This window comes from Lingula anatina, chromosome 6 (assembly GCF_051362555.1).
Source record: "Lingula anatina isolate TDL-2025a chromosome 6, LinAna3.0, whole genome shotgun sequence".
Taxonomy (NCBI): domain Eukaryota; kingdom Metazoa; phylum Brachiopoda; class Lingulata; order Lingulida; family Lingulidae; genus Lingula; species Lingula anatina.
The window spans coordinates 6478976-6501112 of NC_141772.1; the positions used below are offsets into that span (position 1 = coordinate 6478976).

General features: G+C 34.7%; 1 protein-coding gene across 3 annotated transcripts in view; it reads left to right on the forward strand.

Moving 5' to 3' along the window:
- The window catches only part of LOC106178356 (uncharacterized), a 54969-nt gene that overhangs the window by 30256 nt on the left and 2576 nt on the right, over positions 1 to 22137 (forward strand). For 2 of the 3 annotated variants that reach the window (XM_087015881.1, XM_087015882.1), the window contains exons 12-17: positions 14476 to 14574; positions 18366 to 18548; positions 19351 to 19408; positions 19647 to 19791; positions 20136 to 20293; positions 20465 to 20521. In XM_087015881.1, the coding sequence (XP_086872007.1) occupies positions 14476 to 14574; positions 18366 to 18548; positions 19351 to 19408; positions 19647 to 19791; positions 20136 to 20293; positions 20465 to 20521 (700 nt within the window). Of the gene's footprint in view, positions 1 to 7536; positions 7847 to 14475; positions 14575 to 18365; positions 18549 to 19350; positions 19409 to 19646; positions 19792 to 20135; positions 20294 to 20464; positions 20522 to 22137 lie in introns of those variants that run through there. The other variant, XM_087015883.1, reaches the window with a different exon arrangement.

Consider the following 22137-nt stretch of genomic DNA (forward strand, 5'->3'; position numbering starts at 1 on the left):
TACTGAAAAAAAAATTGAAAGAAAAATTGAAAGATATTTATCATCGTAAGAATGTGATAGGAGATTGTTTCCAAGAAATAACTTGTAATCAGAGATCATTTGATACCAGGTGGTCTAAAGAAACTACTGAAGCATTTTAAAGGTGTCTAGAACACATTATCTAAGTAGAACTTTCAAGTTTTAAGCAAACACTTTCCAACAAGAGGTTAGCCCAGACAATACCATCTTTCACAAATCTAAATTACTGAAGCCTAATTATAAATGGGTTTTGACTATTTGATCTAAATGTCTGACACTGTTTTTATGGCGTATGTAAGATTTAAATATTTCGAGTCAAATCACACCTGTCCATCTTTTGTATTGTGTGCTGGAAATAATGCAGTCTTAGCATTGTCACAACTAACACAATTATGACTTCAACAGTTGAAGCAGCGTTCACGAGAGCTCTCACTGAATGCAGTCAGATTTAACAGTTCAACACACCTGGCATTGAGTAGAATGCAGAAAAGCTGGTGATTATGCGAGAACATTGGAAACAAGAGGAGGCGTGTTAGTCTTTTAACCCTCAATCACCTTTCAGGGGCCTCGCAGGCCCGGACCCATGTATCTTTTGCTCTCTCTTCGTATGCATGAGGTTTTGAGCCTGTTCCTTTCATATAATCCTCAAGCAACTTATACCCCATCAATGGATAAATAATTAGTTTTGAAATAATTTACAACATATGTAGAAATTAACTTTTCCAAAAGTTAGTCCCATTTCCTGGAAACCGGGCCTCTTAGGCCCGGTCGCTTGATAATTTTACTTCCACATGGGATAAATAAGTCCATGTTACCTCAAATAGCTTTGCTATAAAATGTTTTATACAAGCAATATCATGTGTGCTATGACTATCAGTATGGTCAATGAAATCTGCCTGTGAAAGATTCAAGACCTGGAGAAATTATTATTTATGAGTAATCGGTCACCTTGGACACCTGATATGCAGATATCAGTTTAAATCTATCATTATTACATACCTGATAGACTGCGCTACCTTTGCGAAACTTTCCATTTTGAGAAAAAAAAAAAAAAAAAAAAAAAAAAAACGTTTTTCTGCATTTTCCATACACAGTGTATACTCGTGCACCCAGGTGGAGGTAAAGGGAGCAAGGGACTGGTGTAACATGAAAATCTGACTCCCCCAGTCAGATTTTCATAATGAAAATCTGACTCCTCATGAAAATTTGACTCCCCCACCACAAATGTTCATAAATCTTATTTTATTTGAGTATATGACTGTGATATTGTAGTATGTAAAATGGAGGATACTTTGGCACTTTTTTTTTAAGTTTGCAGGTGAATATTTTCATGAAAAAAATATGAAAATTAAAAATGTGCACTTAACTGCCCATTGTCTCCCCTTTGAAAAATCTATTTATTTGATATTGGATGATCATTTCTACATCTTTCCTTTAAATTTACTTTATGAAGATTATATTGGAAATATTTGAAAGTTTGATGGTAAACTATTGGGTGAAAAAACTAAAAAAAAAAACATGAAAAATAGAAAATTAAAAATGTGCATTTTATCACCCAATAATTCCCCTATGAAAAAGCTATTTATTTGATATTTGATGATTATTCTGACATCTTTTCTATTAGGATACTTTATGAAAAATATATTGGAAATATTTAAAAGTTTGATGATAAAATAGTGAATGAAAGAATGAAAAATAAATCATGAAAATCTTCATTTTTATACCCATGAGATTTGGATTCCCATAAAGAAAAGGACCTATTTTATATTCAGTCACCATACCATTGTTTTCTACATAGTTTGCACAGAGATGTACATTTTGTTATTATTTGAAAGTTTGGTGGTGAAAATTTTGGTGAATATTTTTAAAACAAGTATTCATCTTACTACCTGTAGGTTTTGCAGTTCCATGTCAAAATGCTACATTTTTAACTCAAGAAATTGGCCCCATCACCTTTTTACTGAATTCTTCTTATATAGCATACCCAGTATTTTACCATTCAAACTTTCAAATATTTCCAATATATTCTTCATTAAGTATCCTTAAAGAAAAGATGTCAGAATGATCATCAAATATCAAATAGATAGCCTTTTCATAGGGGAGTCATTGGGTGTTAGAATACAAATCTTTAATTTTTCTTATTTTTCATGTGTTTTTTTATTATTTTTTTCACCCAATTTTTTAACCATCAAACTTTCAAGTACTTTCAATATATTCCTCATAACGTATCCTCAAAGAAAAGATGTCAGAATGATCATCAAATATCAAATAAATAGCTTTTTCGTAGGGGGGTCATTGGGTGTTAGAATATAAATCTTTAATTTTTCTTATTTTTTAATGTGTTTTTTATTTTTTTTTTTCACCCAATTTTTTAACCATTAAACTTTCAAGTACTTTCAATATATTCCTCATAAAGTATCCTCAAAGAAAAGATGTTGAAATGGTCATAAAATGTCAAATAAATAGCTTTTTCATAGGGGGGTCCTTGGGTGGTAAAATACAAATCTTTAATTTTTTTTTTATTTTTTCATGAAAATCTTCACCTGCAAACTAACAAAAAGTGCCAATGTGTCCTCCATTATGCATACTACAAGATCATAGTCATTTACTCAAATTAAATTAGATTTTTGAATGTTTTTTGATGGGAGTCAGATTTTCATGGTACACCGGGCCTCTGAGGCCCGGTTTCAGGGTTTACGTAGGGTTCCATTTCCTTGTGGATGAGGGTTAATCTGATTACATTCACCGAGAGTCCTGTGGAGTTGGTGCGCATTAACTATAGGTTTGCAAAACTCATTTTAAATGGTCGTTAAGTGACTGACGGTCATTGCTCTGTAGCATGTCAGTAACATAAATAGAAATTACGTATGATTTGCGTCACAGCAAGAAATTACTTATAGGATATATTGTAGAGTTTCTTTCCTCTTTTCCTGGGTAGTTTTTACCTGAGGAAAGCAGTAAAATGTAAAATAGCAGTCTCTGCTTAAAATTCTACTTTTTGGTTTGTTCCTGTTCTGTGTTTTTTCAACAGATAGCAGAATGTAGGAAAATACAGAGGGTGCCGAAAAAGTAAGTTTTATTTTAATTAATTAATTAATATATTTATTTTATTTATTTATGTATTTACGCAACAAAAGTTAAGTTCACACAAAAGTAAAGAAAGTCACATTGTCCCAAGGGCCACATTATGTTCTCTCCAGGGTACTTTATCTTCCTAAACTGTGATATATAAGATGATGCACTGAGAAAACAAAGTAGTGCTTCACTTCAGGGTTTCACAGCTTATGGCTTGTCATAATCACCAGTATTGTTATTAGAAACATGAAGGTCTATTTGTAGGTGTGTAGATATATCAATGTTAGATAGGCTACAGATTGGAGGCAGGCTGTGTTTCAAGCATCTGCATGCCCTACTGGTACTCTTCACAGTGAGTGATGAATGGGGATTTTTTAAAGTCACACTTGGATTGGTTTTCAATGACATTTGGAAGAGGAAGATTAATTACAATCCATACCTCTCCCTCCTGTTTGTATTTCTATGTAATCTTACCTGATTGTGTTAAACAGTCAGATCATCCAGGCATGATAGGGAGATTGCAATTCAGCTTCCACTTCCAGAGGTAAGGGCTTTACTCAGCTACATGTAAGTCCAGTTTTGTTTATGAACTATATCTCAAGGGGATAGGTTAGGAGATAACTGGAAATAATTTTTTATTGGATACATCTTCATTTTTTTAAATTACTGTGCCAATGATTGGTATAATTAGTGATGAAATATCCGTCAGAAATTTAAATTTGTTATGGCTCCTGCACAGACAGGGTGGGGTGGGGGGGTGCATGGAGGTTCAGGGGGTGAAGTAGCCACTACCTTGGACAAGAAAAGCTCTGTTCTTTATGTAAATTTGCTGTAGATTCTAGGATAGGTATCTTGATAGAAGAGCTCATATGCTCCCCTTTGAAATTGCTCGCTACAGACCTGTTATATGTGCCGATCAGTAATAATACGTATAGGGGCATACATGTGAGAGTGATTATTCTTTGAATCATTATTTCCATTTCAGTGTAAATTATTTCACTTTAACTGTCAAAATTGACAGGAAAATTTATATCATGGGTGATTATTTCAATTATTCTTGCACAATACTGGTAACTGATGCAGGTGTCAGAAGTTTTCTTTCAATATGGTTAGAAAGATATACTAGTTTATGAATGTTTTTATGGTACTATTACTATTAGTCAAAAAAGTCTGCTTCTGGGCTAGATTTTCAAAGAGTCATCCAAGAGAAAAAGAGATAAAAGGTTTGAAAATTTTGTATGGAAGTTTGTTAACATGTAGGCCAGAACAGCTTCAAACAGATAAACACATTTTTAACAATGACTCAGAATAGACCAAATCAGAAACTGTTCTAATTTTACCCGTGTGAACATAGTTTCTAATGCACAGGACATGAAAATTTTATCACAGTTATTAAGTGAACAAGAGGAGAAAGTGAATTAGTCTAATTATTTTGCCTTTGAGCAGTCTGTCCCACATAAATTGCAGCACTTACTTGGACTAGAAATATGAGGGGTGAGGTAAGTACAGATCAGATTTTAACTTGTGTTTCTACCTAGAGCAAAAGTTGATGGACTTTATAATGAAAGGCTTCTGTTGCAGCACTATTAAATGTTTATAACAGTTAGATGAACAGGTTGTTTATGCATCATTTCATCACAGAACATTGATTCACAACATTGATTATTTGTAAAACAACAGCTTGTCTGACGGTTAAAGAGCCATGATTGAGTTTAAGAATGAAAATGAAATTATTTATATCTCAGAAGCGACATTAAAATCATTGTTTTATTTCATTAGCTTATTTTATCATTTTTTTTATTAATTTTATAATTAAATTTTGCTTACTGTGAATTGCCAAAGCGAAATGAAAGTAAGTAATTGATTTGACTACCACTGTATCAGACATTAAAAGGTGTGCCTATGGCTTGTGGCCAGGATAGAATAGTGGATGCTACAGTCACTTCGATATTAAAAAACAGTTTTCTTTAGGTGTTAACTGAGAAGTTGACTTCCGTGACATAAGTACTGAAGTGAGAGCGTTAACTATTTGATACCATGTTAATAACGTAGTGTGAGACCCTAGATACTAACTGACCTTTTATTTTTTATTTCATGTATGCATGTAGATAGTTATATCTTTTGTGGTCAATTTCTAAGAGATAGTTCCTGTAGGCAGTTATGTGGGTGGATGTATGCTACAATAACTGTTTCTTTTACATTGATATTAACTCTGATATTATTTGAATTTTTTATACCTGTTTATTTGATTGTTACTACTAGGTATATCCTAAGTTGGATTTATTGGCTTGATACAACTTGATTGCGTTGTATTTCAGGCCCTAGATATGTGATAATGACCAAGGTCTGAAAAACAACTTGAGAGTCTGAGTGAAGAATCAATACTTGTTTTATTATTTGATTGTTTGTTGAATGGTTTGTTTTGAACCAAAGGCAAAACAACAATAAGGAATACAAGGGATTCATTGCCCCTTTTCAGAGCAGCTGCATGATAAAATTGATAGTCAAATGGCCTGTTTTTCACCAAGGAAAAAACTGAAAAAAATTATTAGTGAATTCAAGGCCTTTTTTTCAGAAAAATTTGCCTAGTTTGGCCATTTGGCCTAGTTATGTTATGTTGTCACTTCTGAACAGTCGACTTCTGTCTCACAAAAAGTCCCCTCCCCCCCCCCCCCCCCCCCCACACACACACACACACAGATTTTCTCAAACTGTAATTGATATGAAAGGCATTACACAAGCATCCCATACTTCATCTGGAAAACACTTGTTTAATGGATAATTCAGAGATTTTGTTGACTTGTCTTTCCTCAGTTTAAAAAAAAGTAATTTACAATAACTATTTGATCAAAGGTATCTGGTACTTTACAAGGTACATGTGTACCAATTAAGACTGATGTGTTCAGTTATTATTTTAAGATGAGTGAAAGTAATGGTATTGAAAAGTAACAATATTTTATCTGTTATTTTGTTGAAATTTCTACAAATTCTGAAACCCAACTGCATAGTACCCCTTGTTACTCATGTATTAAAATACTGGATATGTTTTATTTAGATTGTCTCAAGAAAATATATTTCTAAATAATGATTTGGTGTCATGTAAGGATGTGGATTGATACTGTTGTTGCAATTATATATATCGGATGAAACACGCATCATACAAAAATAGGATTTTAACTTCTGGTACCTTGGCTCAAGATAAAGCTGATAGTTAGGAGGAGATTCTGAATGGATTATATTAAGGTTTTTCCAAGTAACAGAAATGATATGCAGATTATTCTACTTGATCCAGATCAGTAGTATTTCATTTTGATGAATATCTGGATTTTTTGCAGATGTATTTTTTAGTTTGGTTAATAAGATTTTACTGCAGGAGACTTAATTAAGTCTGTGCATTGCTCTCTGGCAGGAGGTTAAGCCACTTATTAGTTTTAAGCTAGAATTTAAGCCTTGAGCCAGAACTTAAAATCCCTAACTTTTTTTCTTTGATTTAGAGCCAGAAGTTAGAATTGCTGACTTTTTTCTACTTAAAATAATTTTTTCTGGCTTTTATGTATCTTAATTTAGTTATTTGGCTATAGAAATTTTGTTAAATCACTATTAATGCATGTTAAAATTATTGTCAGTGATGTTACATTGTCATATCATGTTTGTTACACTCAGTTCATATGCAGATAAGAGATTATAAAGTAAGCTCTTGATAAGCTGAGTCTTTGGTCTTGCATAGTTTCTACCTAGAACTTTCATTGACCTTTTTAGTCTGTTGTGAATATATCACATTTGGTTTCCAGTATGACCTTTTAATGAAGTTCTGTCATGAATCTTAATAGTTTTAAGTTAATGATTGTTATCAGGATCATGTATCCAAAAAGTTTTTTTTTAAAGATATTCATATTTAATACCATTTATTCACATTTTTTTAATAACTGAAAAGCACATTAGACAGCAAACTATTGAAGAGAATCCCAATCTCCCTTTTGTTTGATAGAAAGTTGTGAGATTTTTATTTTGTGTGGCCCATTTCCACATTGTTTTAATACTAATGAATGCTCTGTTGACCTGTTAAACTTTGAAATCAAAAATGTCACCCAGAATATCTTTCTCAGAAAAATGTAATCCATAAATAAAGTGCATTCATATTTTATCATTTGTACCTGGTAACATGCATTTTGCGATTAGTTAATATCAAGCTATGTATTCCCATCTTAAATGACAGTTTGATGGGCAAGTATGAATAATTATAGCTTGGTTCCTAGAAATTTGACAAAATAAAGTAAATGCCAAAGATGCGTGCTTCTGATGAGGCAAACAAATAAAGACAATTTTAGCTCACACAATGAATAATTCATTTTATTGCCAGTATTGTGCGTGTTGAGAAGTTTGATCTTTGTCATTTTGTCTCTATATATACATGAATCTTATCTTGTTTTTGCACTTTTTCAGGTTTCCATTTGTACCATTGTGCAGTCAACTCGGAACATGGTGCCGTTTGATACAGTAGACTACGTAATCAGCCTTGGGCTTGTGAGGCATTGGCAATGAGTTTTTAGCAGACGACAGTTTTTCATTTAACTGTGAGGTCAACTTTGACAAGAACGCAGATTAAATTGTTATGAGATATGCTTCTGAAAATCAGAACACCAAGTATATGGCCAAGGAAGGAACAAGTTATTTGAAATTTTTAAGCATTGCAACAGCTCTTTGAAGATGTGTTGAGAGCACTGCGCTTCAATCTCTGTGCTAGAGCTATGCTCAACACCACGCCCACTCAAGCATTTAGCAAGACAAGCCTAAGACATTTTCCAAACAGTACTGTTTTAACAACATGGAGTGCAGAATTGCAGACTACTGACTCATTTGGTAATGTTTTTGTTGTGAATACATCTTTTTTCAATGACTCTTCGGTGGGGTTCAGCACATTGGATTTGGACAATAAATCGAATACTGGCAGAAGCAATATTAGTCATCAACAAGAATTTGGTTCTCTGGAACAACAGATCGCTGGGATTGTTTTACTGGTGTTTGCAGTAGTTGCAGTTGTATTGAACAGTGCCATTTTAATGGCAGCAAAATTCACAACAGGAGGCCGGAGTCCCACACTTATCTTCATACGCAGTTTGTGCGTGGCGGACATTTTGGCTGGCGTGTTTGGTATCACCAAACATTTTTTCATCCAGTTTGGTGAGGTTGGCAAAAACAATCTTTTCCTTGGAGAAAGTGTGCTGTTTTGTTCCATGGTTGCTTCCTGTTGCATGGTGCTGGGACTGTCTTGGGAAAGCTATCTGCGCATAGCTTACCCGTTAGAATATGTGAAACATATACAGAAACACATTGTGATAGGAACTGTAGTATTCTCGTGGAACTGTGCCTTCGTCTTCGGATTTGCACCTCAGATGGGGTGGAGCAACTCGGAGAATTACTCCTCTGAAAAATTCTATGAATTCTATACCTATTCTTACTTGATCTCATTCGTAATTGCCTATTTTGTGTTTATACTGATTACTGTGGCATTGCATTTGAAAATTAGTGCCTTAGTGAGGCAACTACAGAAGACTGACCATCACTTGGCTCAGTTTAGTAGAGAATGTAGGCGGAGTATTAAATTTGTCAAACTGACAGTGGGAAATGCAATTATTTTATTTATATCCTATACGCCATTGCTCATGTATATACTGTTACGCGTTGCTACCAATTTTTCTGGTTTGACAGAAACTATTCATCTCTATCTATATCCAGGGGTTTTGTTGAAGTCTGTGGCTTCACCATTACTAAATGGCGTAAACATCAAACAAATCCGCCATGTTTTGGCCGACTGCTGCCTAAGACTTATTCTGAGACGTTTCACTGGAACTAGTCTGCAACATCGGAAATTCCATCAGAATTCCTCATCGTCCTCAGCCTCTTTATCCATTGTCAGTCGCAAAAGTTCCACACAAGAGCACACAAGTACTCATTCAAATGGAAAAGCTGGCAGCAGCATATACACCATACCTCACTGCGATAGTTATAATGAAAACATTGAAGGTGATGGCATATTGACTAATGGTCGGATGAGGTCACAAAGTTTATGTTTATCCTGTGATAGGCCAAATCCTAATCGTCTGCAGGTTTCGCAACACAGATGCTGCCATCGTTCTGTGTCAAACGGTACCTTGCAGACTGAAGTATCACTTAGCAGTTCAGGTAGTGATATTGGCGCAGCTTTGTCAATAGCAGTACCAGAACAGTTGAGTGGAAAAGACAGCTATGAAAAGGGGTTAAGACGGAACAAGAAACATCACTCCTCTGACAACAGTATTCAGTCGTATACTCCAAAAATAAATAGTTCCAAATTAGGATCTGTAGATAAGTTACCAGTTCACGGGACCAATTCAGATAGTGCGTCATATAATAAGTCGTCTCGCCCCAAGCGTAGGGTCAGTTTTTCTGACCTGCTTTCTTACCAGGGAGATTCCACAGTTATAGTGCACAAAACTCTGGCATCTGCTTGTAGTAACTTACCCCTAACAAGTAATGAAATCATAGAAGAGACTCCGCTTTAGTGGACAGGTTGTCTTTCAGGTTGCTTGAAAAATTTTATTTCCATTTGCAATGTATTGTGGGTAATATCTGAAAAAAGGTAATCTTATTTCCCAAAGCAGTGCTTTGTTAATGACACCTTCAGAGGACATCACAGAAGTTCTTATAAGCTAAAGATTTAGGATCTTTATAGTATTACTTTTTGCAAATGGGAGGCAAAGAGGACTTTATAGAGATGGAGCATTGAGATTAGTGTGGTGTTTGTCCATGAATTAAGCCTTTTTTGCATTGTACAGTCCACTTCAGTGATACAGCTGCTGTACCAGGCCTACCCAACTACCAGACTTGGCACCAAATGATCCCAAATTCACCGGTAGATCGGACCCCGTTTTTGAGGTGTGTGCCAGTACGCATTTCACAGTATTGTACGCCGGAACAAATATTGAGATAAGATGCACTACTTTCTAACCCTGCTGAGAATCATTACTATCACATCACGTACTAGGCAAGAGCAGTGCCGCGTCTGATACTTTGAAGCGCATATTGATGCACACCTTGAAAACGGGTAGTGTGGTCCGATATATGGGTGAATTCAGGATCATTCAGTGCTGAGCCGGGTAGTTGGGTAGGCCTGTGTACTAATGCATTTTGAGAGATTGACATCTACAAAAGAGAGCCCTCTGAAAGGAGTTCTCATGCTCAATATGTCCAGTTATAAACTTAAAGGTACTTTATACTGAATTTACCCACAAAACAATTTTCTCCTACTCACAAGTCATTGTTCATCTCTGCATTTGGTTTTGATGTTTTATTCCAGTTAAAATTAAATGATTTAGTTCTAAATGACTTTCATAAATGACTAAATTTTCAAGCACGTACACTGCACCTTGAAGTAAGAGCAATGAGGGCACTGAGGTAGAACTTGTGCAGCGTAATTACATGTTAACACCTCTCAAAACGTTACAGTACAGCTGCGTCACTCAGGTATACATCTCAGTGTGTAAAGGAGAAAGAATCCTTTTGGATATTTTAGACAAAACATTTCATGAAAATAAGTGAAAAGAAATGAGGACAGAAGTTTGAAAAATGATTATATGCAATTTGTGACAGTACTAAAAGATGAGAGCATTATATATGACCAAATTGTAAAGAATACATATTTATTTTGATTTATTTCAAGTGTTTGCTTTTCTGTCTGTGTGGATATGAGCTGGGCATTTACTATGCCACTTAAGCAGAGCTGATATTTTCTTAACTAATCATACACAAATTTCAAAATTTTGTATGTATTTGCCCATGTGTAATAAAAATTTCACATGTTAAGTAAAAATGTTAGTTGTGGCTTAATTAATGGTGAAGTTTATTCATATAAAATGAGATAAAGTCTTTCTGTTAAAAAAAAAAACATTATTTGGGTGGGTGGGGGAGAGAAATTGGTTCCAATTGAATTTTATTGATTCAGAAGCAATTCAAACTGCAAGGGCTTCTTCTTGAGTATTGTGCAGAGAGAGGTAGGTTTATGGACATCAACCAAGGTAGCCTAGAAGAGGTTAGATTTTCAGGTTCACATGGATGGATATCTAATTTCTTCTGTGTCGGAAGATGGCCTGAAACCAACAAATTTTACTACTGTAACAAATAATTAAGTTTATTTATCTTCCACAGCGTTAATTTTCTTCTTTGCGCTTTCCAAACAAATTAAGGAAAAAAACGGGGGTTATCCATCTGTGTGGTGCTAAGGTAGGTCTCCATCCACTGCAGTATGCACCAGAGCTTGCTTTACACCAATCATTTCTCGGCTGTAATATTCATTACAATGGGCATAAAACTACAGCCGAAAAAATCAGAATTTGCAGAAAATGATTGCAAATGACTAGAAATTATCATTTTATTCACTTTCTGCTCCACAAAGTGTATTTAACTTGAAATGCATAATCATTTATTCACTAATATAGGCAATGATACAATGCAACAAATACAAAATTTGAAGCCAAATATTTATGAGGTTAAAAAAAATGTGGCTACATTTGCCAGTGATCTTGGTTAAAATGATTATAAGCTTGTGAGTACAAGTTGATGATTATTCCGCTGACTCAAAAAACATGCTTCTATTTACGAGTTCTACTATCTATACCTGTAAAAAGTTTTGATCTTGTTTCGGGGACGTTTATTTAAGTAGCAGAAATTTTGAGTAAACACCCAAACAAGCCCACTTATTCAATTATAAAGTTTATTCGTGCCACAATTTCTGTTTCCGCCAATGATTGAAGTGAACTGGGTGTTTTCCATAGTGCTGCCTATCCATGCAGAAAGACTAGAATTAAGGCATTCATTATATATCTTTGCCAACGAAGAAGGTTATGTTTTTGTCAATGTTGATTAATTGTACATGTGCTTGTTTGTTAATGGACAAGCTCTTCACAAATTTTAATAAAATCTGCAGGATATACAATTGGGGAAAGAATTGTTTATAATTTCAGTGAAAACCTGGTCTCCTTGTGCTGTATTTTTTAACAATTTTCTCTCCGTTATCCCTTTACGTAAAGCAGCCTCTGTCAGTGCTTCAAGTTTGGAATTGGAGCATGGTTCCACAGTCTGTAGTTTTAGCAGTGCTGTCATTCAACACAAAGCTTTTAGATATAAAAGACTTAACAAAAAATAAGGATTGGTCATGAATGTTTAGGTGATATATATGTGTGCAAAACAACATGGCAAGTATTGATGGGCCGGGAATGCATTGGGGCCTGGTTAACATCTCCCTCATCAAGGGAAGCCTCTTTGCACAATGTCTCTTGGAAAAAAAAGATAAATTGCTTCTCTAACCTTGACATGTTTACATCCATTGTGATGTGTTTTAGCACTAGAAAACAGGATAAAGATGTACTTTTTAAAGGAAAATATAATAAACAAACAGTACAACCCAACCCAATGTGTGTTTTGGCTTTGTTGTGGCAATTCGATCCTCAATCATTTCGTTTATAGAATCATTATCATGGCAATAAACCACATTACATCAACCTGTCACATATCCATTGGAAGGTAATAACCCTATCTAAGATTTATTGGGCTCAGTTCTGAAGGTGATCATTGAATATGTATTATGCTGTACCAACACATGAAATAATTCATGATTACATTTAGGGCCAACAAGTGCATTTTATATCTCCACCATCTCTCTCCCAATGTGTCAAGGTTAAGTTCTGCTGAACCAAATATATCATGAAATTAAGACATGGTACCTGTGTTTAAACTTGGCAATGTTGCTCACTGAAATTTCTTTGTCAATATGGTGCACCATCAGTTATGCTGTTATGTTCACTACGATGCCCCCCTCCACTGGGGGTTTATTCGTCTTCATTTAAATGCTCAACCACCTTATTGCATCCTTGGGTATAGGTTGGGAGCTTTTGACCTCATCATTTGCTGTTACAGTATTTAAATAAATAAAAACAGCTTGATATATACTGTCAAATGTTTTGAGAAAAGCCTTTCATTTGTGTTTGTTCCTATGCATTTCATTATTTATCAGTGAAGTGTGATGAACATGTTTATGTCACAGTCACAAGTATCCCCACTTAAAATAATGGCTTCATTGTTAATGTTGCATGTGCTTGTTTGTATACATTATGCAATAATTGTCAGATTAAGGGAAATGTTTTCATAGTGCTTTTTTTTTTTTAGAAAAATTGTTTTTTTTTATGGGCCAACAAAAAGAAAACCCAACAGAAAGGACTTTAAGTGTATCTAGACTCTTTTGATGATATTTGGCAGAAAATTGAATATGAAATGTATGTACCTTTTTTGCAACAACAACATCAACAATAATAATAATGATAATTATTATTATTATAACTTTACAATGATTGTAATCCATTAGGTTGGAGTTGTGCGTAAAAGAATTGTAGCTATAGTCTTTTTTGGACAACATGCATACAAGGTGTTGACGCTCTCGCCTCCCTGGGAAGGATACATACAGCCCGACTGAGGTATGAGGATCTAACAAACAAACAATATCTTTTGCTGCTACACCAGGAGCTTTCCCCTGTTTCAACCCCTAAGAACTGAGTGCCAAGCAGGGAGACGGCAGGTACCATTGATGAAAAACTCATATGTCCCTGGACAGGGTTGTACCCACGTTCTCCTGCTCTGGAGGCAGATACTCTTACCACAAGGCCCTTCTGTTGGCCAAAACTAGCAACTCATTCAAATATGTGGATGACATTTCCCTCCTGATTATTTGCAATCCCATGACATCTTACAAATGGCAACAAATGAGGTCAAATGGTCAACCAACAAGAAAATGACAATAAATTCTAAGAAAACCAAGGCAATTGTATTTGACTTCTCAAGGTCATGCTATCATCTTTCTCCAATGTGTGTGTGCGTGTGTGTGTGTGCGTGTACATACGTGACAAAGAAATTGAAAGGGTGAAATCTGACAGATGTGCATAATTTAAGTATTTTCTTCCAAGCAACTGACTTTAGTTGAATGTTGCAGTTATTTGAGAAAAATTCACTGGAAATGGAAGCATTCTTGTTATGTGTCTGTTTTTGTGTACATGCCTTTGTCAGCCCTCAATTTTGTCTACCAGTAAAACAATGATTTATGTAATTGATAATTTCCAATCTTCAAAACAGTTGATGAATAATATATATCCTAAAACAATTTTTGTCAATTTTTAAAAGTTTGAATCAATTAATCATGAATTCAATTAATTTTTTAATGTATTCATTTTTTTGCATAACTTATTAATTTTTTTTTCATTTTTCAAAGATTGAGTATACTTTTCTTTAGCAAAAATCATGTATCGCACTTAATTTTGATTGTTTTTATAGTAATATATTTACTTTTTACATCTCTAGCTTCATATGAAGAAAAGATGCCATGCAAATTCTTCATGACCCCAGAAGGCTGTTGGAGAGGACACGAGTGCCCCTTTCCACATGTGGCTCCTGGGTCAGGTAAGATGTGATAAACAGTCATGATCTTCTTTTATTTGGTACAAGGTTTTTTATTGGCTGTAACTTCAGATTATTTTGGATTAGTTTAAAGTCCATGAGTTGGTAACCCTCTGTCATCTACTGGGCACAAATTTTCCTTAGCTAGCTGCTCTACCCTTTACATGGGACACAGTTATTATTATGTGGACCTTTTTGCTAAAGTGACCCTGTAACTTTTGGCAATGTGGAAGCAATTACATTTGTATAGCTGCGCCAAGTGTAAAAAAAACAGCCCATGGGTGAAAGATTTTATGCAGCTTTTAAGTTATGGTACTTGTTCACAGAGTGCAGTAACAAAAGTAACAGATCTCATAAGATGATAGTCAATTTTTAGCTGTTTTACATTGATTTTACATTAATTCAGCTATTCTGAAATTCCCTAATGAAGAGCCAGGGTATAGGGATTTTATGTATAAGAGTAGTACGAATCTGACCTCTGTCACCACCCTGAGTATTTAGAAATATAGATCCTGAAAATCCCCTTTGATACGTATTATTATTATATGCATAGAGGTTAGTTTCTGTTAATCTGTGAATTTTGGGGTACCTAATCATTGGTTTATGACAGAATGATCAAAATTTGATCCATCCAAAGGCATATGCCTCTTTGGGAAAAGCTTTTGTTGGAATCCAGATGTATTTTGTCTTCTCTCATGACTGGGGGGGGGGGGGGGGGGGGGGGTAATTTTGAAACTGTTGGAGACTTTTTTATTTCTCTGTGTAAAAGATTATAAAAGACAAAATGTGAAAAAAACAGGAAATGAAGGGGAGGGGGACCTTTTACTTCTACATATTTTTCTATCCCTGCCTAGCACTTTCACTGCTTCCTGGCAGAAGAACCCATACAATGTACGTAAGCAATTCCTTTTCAGCATCTGTATTATGATTTTTGTTTTCATTCAGTTCAGCATTAAAAGAACGTGTTTCATAGGTTTTTTCTTTACTGTCAGTTACAATTAAATGTATCTTTCAGATGAATTCATTTTGATATATACCTCTCAGACTTATAGATACAAGAGACATCCCAGGTTCACACCTACATGTAATTCACCCTTAAATAACAATTTTTTAAACTTGAATTCAGTTACACTTGCATGTTATACATTGTAAATGGTCACGCCTTTGTGTTAACAAATCATACCAAAAAATATTTTGACTAGGACAAAGTACCATGACAAATTTGTGTCAAAACAACCAGTTGATTAGTTATGCAAATGTTCAGACGTGCCAGGATTGTATAAGGCCATCCCCCCTCCCCCCCCCCCCCCCCCCCCCATAATTTTTAAGGGGTCATTGTCTTGTATAGTTATTTAACTATACCTGTTTGCATAACCATGAATGTATGTGGTAAGGTGAGGTGGCAATATTTCCAATAAAATTGGTCTAAGTGTTAACCTTAACTTGTCAATGTGTGATGGCAATAAGCCAAGTAAACTGTGGCAGTGGGCCAAATGATTTTCTGCCCAAGCTATTTCATAATTTTTTCTATCATGCCTGTATTTTCTATTGTACAACATACCCACCTGTGAATTGTAAGTATCTAGGCTATTAGTATGATTGGATTGTAGAGGAACAATTAATTCGACCATGAGGGAGATATTGTGTGACAAATTGATTTTACATAGAGAACATCTGTATGTGCAATTAAAGGTAGTTTCTATGGAAGTGTAGGTGTCATGAGACATATAACTAGCGTGGTGAGCCATCATAACTAAAGTCTATACAGTTCAAAGCTATTGTAGGTGAAAATTGCCAGTTTAGTATGTAATAGGAATAAAAGTGGAGTTGGGCTGTTTTTTTCCAGTCTGTGTGTGTAAGAATGACTTTATTTCAGCTGCTGGCTCATCAGTAATACTCTTTGTCTCTGTTGCCATTAAGTATTTAATGGAAGAGGCTGACTCCCACACTGTAGATAAATATAAGGTCGATGGGTATGATAGAAGTCAAAAGAGGATATTTTACCAAGAGTAATATATTCCATGATTGTTTCTGCAAGTTTGTTTCGCTTTTGAAAAGAACAATTATTGTGTTCATGTGTCTTGTGTGTGTATTGGATGAATTGAAAAAAAGAAAAAAATGGCCCAGACCTTATAGTTGTATTTCTTGAGGACTAACCACTAAATTGAAATGGCGACAAGGCACTTGATGTGCTACATGATGTTATTTCAAGCATGTTAAAAGTTCCACTCAAAATTAAGCTTATGCATCCTCCATTTAGCATTCAATACAAAAAGTCCAAAAATGTTTGCCATGACTGTTCTTTTTTAAATGGATGATGGCCATCTTCTCAAATGTGCACAATATTTAAATTTTTTCTGTGTAATGATAAGATGATAAGAATATGTTCCAATTTTTTATGTACAGACACAGATGTGTCTGTACATATTGCCATCACCTGCGTCTGTCGTCGCCGATGCCGGCGCCGTGCACTTTCCTTGTTAACACGATAAGTGGAGGGCAGTTTTACTTTTTGGCTTTATATTTACAGAGCTGATGAATATTCATAAAACGCAGGTCAAGTTCGAAAATCAGCATGATCTGGCCATTATTGTAGAAGTTATGCTGTTTTTTCACTTTTCAGCATATTTTCACATTTCCTCAGATTCAATTCTTAGGCATGTTAACAGTTTCATTATTTAATTAATAAGATATGTAAAAGTGTTTGTTTGACATTTCCTGCATCTTTACAACATTGTTAGTTGATTTTGTAAAAATGATGGTAAACTTGTTATCGTGTATTGTGTAATAAAGTTTCAAAAATGGAAATAAACTCATATCATTGCAGTTTGTCAGATTCAATCATTCACTATGTTCAGAATCTCAGAATGGAAGAAATTGGACATTTAACACTGCTCTATTGATATTTTTCCCATCTCATCAATTTTCTTAGTTGATCATATAAAAATGGCAGTAAACTGTTAATTTTGTTTTATGTTAAAAATTGTTAAAAATGGAAAAAAAAAACATTTCAGAACAGTGCTGTCTTGTTTACATTTTGGCATTTTCAAGTTGTGACTTTGAAGTTCCATGGGCCTGAAGACCTTTGCTAGTTACGTTTTCTGAATGTCCATGATACTAATATTTTATTATTAAAAATTGATGGTCATTATGCTGTTAAACATTATGTAATATTGCATCAAAATTTTGAAAAAAAAACTATTTGGGGCACTGCTCCCATGATGACCATTTAAGAAAAATCATGTTACTTACTGTTCTCAATCTTACAGGAAAGAAACATGGGACTAAAATACAGCTTCAGTAGGCAATGCAGTCTGTTTGGTAATTCTTTCTGCCAGTTAAACAGTTTTTTTGTGAAAATTTAATTTTTCACATATTGGCATTTTCAAGGTGTGACTTTGAAGTTCCACGGGCTTGTCAAACTTTCAAAAAAGAAATACAGGACTAAAATGCAGCCTGAGTTGGAAAAGCAGTCTAATTGGCTTCTTTTTCTGGAAGTTATACATTTTCAAACTGTGAACTTGTACTCCCATGGGCCTGAAGCCTTATGCTTGTTACACATTTTACCTACATTGGTATTACCTGTTGAGCATAATTAAAATTTGATGTTGAATTTGCAGTTTAACATAATGTACTTTTGCATCAGAATTGACAGTAGCCTATTTTGTGCATAGTTATTTCCTGCTTTTTGTCTGTACATTTGACAGCTTTGCTGCCTTGTAATAATGAGAATGTATTTTACATGTATTTCATATGAAAAAATTAAGGTTTTTGCTCTTTAAATTTTTTTTCAGTTGTGACAGAAGAGCACAGGGAAGTGTTCAGTGTAGAGGATGTAGAAAACACTGTCTGTCCCGCAGAAAACAGTTGGGTTGCCGTGGAGATCACATCACTGTACAACCCCAGTCATTTTTACGTCACCTTTCCATTTGGGACCAGACCACTTCAGCATTTTATCTCAAATGAGCTTAGTGATGGTACTGGATTTAAACTTTGTTTTGTCCATGTGCATTGATCATAATTGGGTCAAATTTGACTGTGCCTATTTTACTGGATTTGAAACAGTAACTATGTATTAGTCATGTGATAGATGTTATTTTTAATTTAAGAAATATGCACATATCTTTCATTTTGTTACTGGATTTTGATGTTGTCTTCCAAAGAAGGTTAAGACTTTATATATTGTAATTTATTTTTGTAATGAAGAAACATTTTAGTTGCATTAGGTCAAGAAAGTTTACTTCAAGCATGACATTTGAATTAGGATTATGTGAACGGGAAAAGTAATTGTGGTTGTATATACAAATAATGTGTTAGTTTAGAAAGTAAAGGTGGCTGTGTTAACAATGTAGTGTTAGTTGTGTTAGTTAAGATGATTAAGGTGGTTGTAAAAACAGGGCATGTGTTAGTTAAGATGTTAAAGGTGGTTGTAAAAATTAAAAATGTGTTAGTTTAGATGTTAAAGGTGATTGTGAAAACAAGGAGTGTGTCAGTTGAGACGATAAAGGAGTTGTGGAAACTGTGTTCTAGTTGAACCACAGAGTAGTAATTGAAGGTATTAATTTTTACCAACAAGAGATGGCTGCTGAATAAACGGATTTTGAAAATGTATAAGGCATGGGGTTGTCAGATCCTGGGAGTATTGCTGCATGTTATTTGCACAAAATACTCTATAGGTATATATTTTGATTTGGTTTTCTACAACTTTAATTTCATGCTCAGTGCCATGTTTGTCTTATTCTTATACTGCATTTTCAAAGATTTATGTTCTTATTTTAGATGGGTATGAAGGCAGCATTGGTTCAGAAGCACTGGAGTTACTGATGGAGGAAATCAAGTGAGTAGAATACTTAACAGGTGGCTGTTAACACTCACAAGGTGATAGCTAGCACCAAGAAAGGCTTATAGTTAAGCTATTTTCTAGTATGCCTGGAAATATGTGGAAAATTTTATTTGAGCATCATCAGTTGCATGTACAATCGTATTCAATAATTGTCAAAGTAAGCCTTGTCCAATGTGTGAAAAACTTGTCCATGTTTCGATGAATTCTATATTTTTTTACTAATATTTTTCAGTGAAGACTACTCCAGCTCTGTGTACAGAGACACTGACCTAGTGGGTCATGCCTGCGGTGAGATCGTGGTCGCTCAGTTTAGTGATGATGACCTTTGGTACCGTGCAAAGGTCATTGACACAGACATGGAGAATGAAAAAGTAGAGGTAAAAGCTGTATTTTATAAAGATAGGGATAGACAGATCACCAAGCTGATTGAAGAGTTCTTATGTGTTGTACAGTCGTGTTTTGTTTAGAATTCGATCATTAGAATATTTCATATTAAATGGAAATTAATGCCATGCATGAATATTTTACATTTTATTGCTGCATGCACAAATGTTTGTTTATATGTGATTCCATACCCTTATTAATATTATAGAATTTTACCTTTACTGTACATTTATATATTTATACAGTCATGTTTTAAGAAGAAAGAAAATCCACCAGAGATACTTTCTAGGCATGTGTTTTAAAAAATTAGTTTTAAAAAATGATAATCATGTTTCAGGTTTTCTACATGGACTTTGGCAACACAGAGTGGGTATCAGAGAGCAGGCTGCGGACAATAAAGAAGCACTATCTGGAGCTGCCATTCCAGGCTGTGGAGTGTTTCCTGGCCGGAGTAGAGGCCACCAGCGAGGACGGGACTTGGACCAGAGAGGGAAAGTAGGGAACAAGTTTTAAGCCTATCAAAAAGATTTTTTAAAAGTATTTTTATCATGATTAATCATCCTCATGCAGCTAAAACTGCAAGTTTTTGAAAACAGTGAAAAAATAAATAAATTCACGTATATTTACTGAAATAAATAGTTTTTTGCCCACTCTTTTTTGTTTCAGAGAGCATTTTAGTCAGATGACAGATGGAAAAGTGTTGTTTGCAAAAGTAGTCAAAAGGTAAGGCTGCAGAACTTACAAGTAGTGTTTCTACTTAATCTGCTAACAGTAGACACTATAATACTTCATGCTTATTCTGTATTTTAATTTATTATGTCATTTGTCAGAGTAGGAACTAAAGCCAATTATAATTTTGCATTTCTAATCTCCAATAGAAAATCCATTTCCAGTAGCTATTTTCCCCTCAGGTTAAACTATGCAGTTTTAAATTTTAGGTAGTAACCCAGACAGCCTCAGTGATCTGGCCCACGTCTGGCCCAGATCTGGCAACGTCTGGCAATGTCCGGCAAAAGGTATGGCCCACGTATGGCTTGCCACATGTGGGCCAGATGTGGCAATGTTTGGGCCAGATCTGGCCCAGACATTGCCACATCTGGCCCAGTCCACATTTGCTCATATGGCCAGATGTCGGCCCAGATCTGGCAATATCTGGCAAAGGTATGGCATGCCAGATGTGGGCCAGATCATATTCAAATGGGCCAGATTAGGGCCAGACTTGGACCACATATGGCCCAGATTGTTTTTTTTTATTATTTCACATTTGCTCATGTGGCCAGATGTCGGCCCAGATCTGGCAATATCTGGCAAAGGTATGGCATGCCGGATGTGGACCAGAAGTGGGCCAGATTAGGGCCGGACATGGACCACATATGGCTCAGATTGTTTTTTTTTTTCTTTTTTTAAATTTTTTTTAAATATTAAATAAGATTACTATAAAAAAAGACATACAAGATTCAAGATTCAAGTATTTATTCTGTGCTAAAACCCTTAACAAAATTATTACACATTATATAACCTTGCTGGCAACTAACATGTAACAAATTAAGGGCCACTCCTTGTCTTTTTGTCAAAACAATGTATGTTTGAAAAAAAAAACTACACTGCAAAAAGGCAAATATACAGACACTTAACAGGAGGAAATATCACTTACATACATGTAAAGAAAACAGTTATAACAACAATTTTTTTTTCAACACAAAGCTGCTCATCGAATCTGAATTAACACAAATTACAAAAATTGTAATTAATTATGCATGTACATGGGGGGGGGGGGGAGGGGTTTGAGGGGGAAATATTTTTGCACACCTCAACCTAAATAATATTATACATTATCATTTTTAAACTAATTCAAACATATCATTAATAATAATAATCACTAATGAATATAGTTTTGTAATGAATAAATCTTGAAAAATGAATGAAAAAACATTGTCTTTTAGATGATGGAGAGTTATAACAAAATTATAAATAACCATGCAGTAACTGTTTCAATTCAACTTGCATGATGGCTACAGTACTGTACATACATGTTAATTCTGAAAAAAAATATGTATACTCCAGCACAGATATAGATGTACAATTAAAAGAGAATTACATGTGCACAAAAACAAACCCCAGTATCAATGCTTTTGAATTTAATCACATCACGAATCAAATCACTCAATGAATTGAACCAGTTTGCAATGCTTGCGCTTTTTTCAAATCCATAACACTAAGAAATGATACTCCTTGACAAGCTTATAATTATTAAAGGAATCAACAATGGAACAAGTAACTCTACCAAGTTAACAACAGTTCATTCAAATGTCAAGTCAAAACACAACATCCCTTCCTTT